Source organism: Esox lucius, chromosome 11 (genome assembly GCF_011004845.1).
Source record: "Esox lucius isolate fEsoLuc1 chromosome 11, fEsoLuc1.pri, whole genome shotgun sequence".
Taxonomy (NCBI): domain Eukaryota; kingdom Metazoa; phylum Chordata; class Actinopteri; order Esociformes; family Esocidae; genus Esox; species Esox lucius.
In genome coordinates, this window is record NC_047579.1 from 38,908,343 (window position 1) to 38,912,756 (window position 4,414).

Genomic DNA, 4,414 nt, shown 5'->3' on the forward strand with positions numbered 1-4,414 from the left:
ACAATGTCTACATTGTATTTCTTATAAATGTTATTTTAATGTACAAAAAACTGCTTTTCTTTTGAAAACAAGGACATTTCTACATGTGTGACCCCAAACCATTGAATGGTAGTGTATATGTTTGATGTCATGTACAAACTTCTGCCGTTATGGCTGGATGGAAAATTCTTGCTAATTCTGTGTCTAGGAAATCTCTTAGACTGTAGGGCCAAAATGAGTAAAAATGCACCACTTTCAAAACTGTCACTTGTATTTTTATTGTCTCGCCTGCCTCCTCTCCGTTGCTCTGTGTTGCCCATCCACCCATCAATTTGTGCCATCATGTGCTGGACCACAAATTTTGGAAATGTATTGTTTCATTTCCTGTTTCAGCAAGTAAAGTTGTTCTCTTTAGAAAAATCTGCTCGTTCAAGGATCATATTTTGCAATGGTTTGCCATTTTTTTTCAATTACTGCCTACATTTCAATTATTGTCTACATTGCGTAATTCTTTGAGAACAAAATGACGTGAAAATGGTCAATGTAAACCAACATTTCCAAACATTGGAGGATTCAAAACTCACACCAAAAATCGAAGTAAACAATTGAAATCACAGGCTGTTCCAATCACATTATGAATTAATCACAGTAAATAATGTGATTCAGTTGTTTGTATGGCCCCACGTGCCTGTATGCTCTCCCAACAATGTCTAGGCATGCTCCTGATGAGACGGTGGATGGTGTCCTGGGGGGTCTTCTCGAAGAACTGGATCAGGGCATCAGTGAGCTCCTGGACAGTCTGTTGTGCTTCCTGGCGGCGTCTGATGCGCCAATACATAACAACACATAAGTTACAAAACGTAACAGTTGGAGATACGCACTCATACGTTTCTACTTTATTTGTCAAATGTACTGAATAACACAGCATCATCCTGAACAATGAAATTCTTGTGACATGGCACCCGACATCTACATAGTTAGAATTAAGAAAAGTATATAATGCAAAATATACAGTTACAAAATAACCAGAAAAGGAACCAGGCAAGCCTAGCTCAGCCGCCCCGTAATTCAAAGTGAAAAATGTTGTTTGTTGCCCTCACTGGATTCAAATCCAGGTCTCCACATGAGAGGCTGTGTCTTTAATTAACCACTACACCACAGTGCTATACGTTTTGCTTTTCATGCAGTTGTGTGATCATACATGGATTTCAAGTGTCATTGCTCTATCAGTTGGGTAGATAAGGTTTAGGAGACAATTATTGATTTCATCTGTATATTTTTCTCCATTAGGTTGTCTACTCAATGCACCTCAATTTACCGGTAAGAAAATATATATTATAGTTTATGATAGACATATGAAACATATGAAAATGTTTTTTTGACATCCAAATACTGACACCAGGGCTAAATCAGATGTACATCTGCTTATTATTGTTTTGGCTGTGCTGGTAATGGAACTGCGTTTACTATGGCTTATTCTGATAGGGGCAATGAAAGCTCAGAAGCCACTAATTTTTAATGGAGGGTTGCAAACCATAAATGTTCATTCAGGTCAACATTAGTTTATCTCTGTGATGGGTGTTTTACACCGTAAAGAGAAGGGAGTGGTTTGTGACACGAGCAGTGGTTTATCAATGTCAGCTGATAAGATATACCCCAACACTGCCAAAACAACAGTTATGTTGATGTCCGATTAGTCATATATTTGTCTAAAACTCAAGTGGGTGCTTTTATACTTTTATTTCAACACAATATTTTTTTTAACACAAAACATTTAATGGACTGGCAAGATTTTGTTCAATAAATCGGTTTTAAAAGTATTGGCACCCCTAAAAAATTATTAAAAGGTTTGCACAGCGAAATCTGCACATTTACCTAATTCAATCAACATTTGAACTAAGGCAGGGGTACTTAGTATCATCAAAGTATGAAACATGTATATCATTCTTATGGCCGTAGTGCGTAATCTGAAAATCCAAACATGCAAATTGAGTCTGAATCACTTGGTTTTGACATTGCATGGAAGACTTGTTTGGTGTGCTACAAAGCGAGGTAACTGGCTTATCGAGGTAATTTAGGAGTAACGTAGTGATATCGGGTGTAACTCGAGGTAATTTAGGAGTAACGTAGTGATATCAGGTGTAACTTCCTGATTAACCCGTACTACGAAAGGTGGATATGTTTTAACCGAGGTACTGTATTTCTGATCAATTTGATGTTATCTTAATGGATGAAAAACATTGTTTTTCTTTCCCAATCATTTGAACATGTACATATTAGGTTGCATGTATGTAAAATACATTTGTTATTCATCACCACACAGTCAGCAAAATAATAGACATTTCTGGAACAGTTGAAATTGGCCAGAGGATGTATGTGCTTACTGTGTAAAATGAATGTATCCCCGTTTGACCTCAAACTAGTGATGGCCATTAGAGACTTCATTACCGTTCTTCTAGCAGCGGGATATTATGCTAGCAGTGCTAACTCAGATTTAAAATAAATAAATAAAAGCCATCATTGAAATATATAAGGTAATATAGTTAACAATCTAGTCTTTACATTTTTTGTTCAATGTCTGTTCCAGTGTTATTCTTGTCTGTTCTTTTTCACAGAATAGATTGTTAACTATACTGCCTTATACATTTAATTGATGTGATAAAGAAAATCTGAGTGGTGCTAGCATAACATCCTGCCGCTAAAATAAGACCAATGAAGCCTCAAATGGCCATCGCTACCAAAAACTATGACTATGACTCATTGTTTTTTTTATTCACTTTTGCTCAGTTTCATGAAGCGTGCCAATGCTTCATTATTTGATTGTATGTAAATGATTATGATTAAATATTTATGATTATGAAGTTTTTATTAAATTTAACCAAAACATTTTTTTACATTTAATGCAGCTGTGTATATTGAAATAAATGTTTTTTTGATGTCCATCTCTTCAACTACTAGATAGTGCCAAGGTCAGGCTGGTCAATGGAAATGATCGATGCTCTGGCAGAGTGGAGGTCTATAACAGTGATCAGTGGAGGAGAGTGTCTGGTGATGACTGGGATGATATGGAGTTGGATGCAGAGGTGGTGTGTAGACAGCTCAACTGTGGGAGTGCAGTGAGTGCCCCAGTGAATGCTTTCTTTGGTCAGGGCAGTGGGATGATCTCAATGGATGATGTGGATGATGAAAGTGATCTTTCAGTGGGGTCTGGTTATGGATTTGAAGGAGAGGATGGTGAAGATGCTGGTGTTGTCTGCTCAGGTGAGGGATGCACAATGTTTGACAATCTCTTGTTCCCAACACATCTCAATTGCATTAATGACTAAGTGACACAATCGCAGGAACCACTACCCAACAATTATCTGACTACTCCCATGAAGCCCTGTTTGAAGTTCATGTAGTCGAGTCACATGTTAAGAGTTCATAATTCCAGGATAGCATTAGCCTATCTCTGTGACACAAGCCCAGCTGCTCAGTGATGTGAAGTTAGTGGTAACATCAGATTCAGCAGTAGTTAATAATAAGCAGCATTCATATTTAATAATGCAAACAATATAAACAATATACATCAAAAACATCTTACAAAATAGTACTCTATCAAAAACATCTTACAAACATCAAAACAACAAATGAAAGAATGTAACATTTCAAAATAAATACAATTATTTTGTTAGTAATATGTGTGTGTTGATTATTATTATTTAGTTTACATTTACCTCAGCTGTGAATTTAACAGTATAACTTTGATGTCAATGTGTTTTACGACTAGAGAGTCCCCAGATCAGGCTGGTCAATGGGACCGGTCTTTGCTCTGGCAGAGTGGAGGTCTATTACAGTGGCCAGTGGCGGACAGTGTGTGATGATGACTGGGATATGATGGATGCAGAGGTGGTGTGTAGACAGCTCAACTGTGGGAGTGCTGTCAGGGCCCTAGAGAACGCCCACTTCAGTCAGGGCAGTGGGCCAACCTGGATGGATGATGTTGGGTGCTCCGGTGGTGAAAAAACACTGACACAGTGCCCACACACTACAACCCACAAATGCGATCATGGTGAAGATGCTGGTGTTGTCTGCTTATCAGGTAGAGGGTTTTATCATGCTATATACTTTGTGTGACCTGTGACATGTAAAGAATTCAAAGGGTTCTGAGCAAAAGCATATAATTAACATAATGAAACATTCTTGTTGTCACAATATTAAGGAAAACTACTGCTTGTAATTATCAATTAGCCCCGTTTCCAAAAAGGTTGGGACACTGTGTACAATGTAAAGAAAAACAGAATTTAATGATGTGCAAATCAGTTAAACCCTATATTCAATAGAAAATAGTACAAAGACAACATAAAACATTTTGAAACTGAGATATGTTATGGTTTCTTGAGAAACACATGCTCACTTTGAATTCGATGCCAGCAACACGTTTAAAAAAAGTTGG

At 37.4% G+C, this 4,414-nt stretch overlaps 1 protein-coding gene across 1 annotated transcript; it reads left to right on the plus strand.

Moving 5' to 3' along the window:
* Positions 1 to 1,104: 1,104 nt before the first annotated feature.
* On the plus strand, positions 1,105 to 4,064 carry LOC114828767 (deleted in malignant brain tumors 1 protein). The gene is made up of 4 exons (XM_034295149.1): positions 1,105 to 1,299; positions 2,938 to 3,240; positions 3,749 to 3,965; positions 4,061 to 4,064. The coding sequence occupies exons 2-4, from the start codon at positions 3,045 to 3,047 to the stop codon at positions 4,062 to 4,064; spliced, it is 417 nt and encodes a 138-aa protein (XP_034151040.1). The 5' UTR covers positions 1,105 to 1,299; positions 2,938 to 3,044.
* The last annotated feature ends 350 nt before the right edge of the window (positions 4,065 to 4,414 follow it).

Bases quoted from the DNA above. Each gene is read 5' to 3' on its own strand.
- LOC114828767 (XM_034295149.1), top strand. From the start codon at position 3,045: ATGGAGTTGGATGCAGAGGTGGTGTGTAGACAGCTCAACTGTGGGAGT. The intron at 3,241-3,748 runs GTGAGGGATGCA...TTTTACGACTAG, and splicing joins TGCTGGTGTTGTCTGCTCAG to AGAGTCCCCAGATCAGGCTG.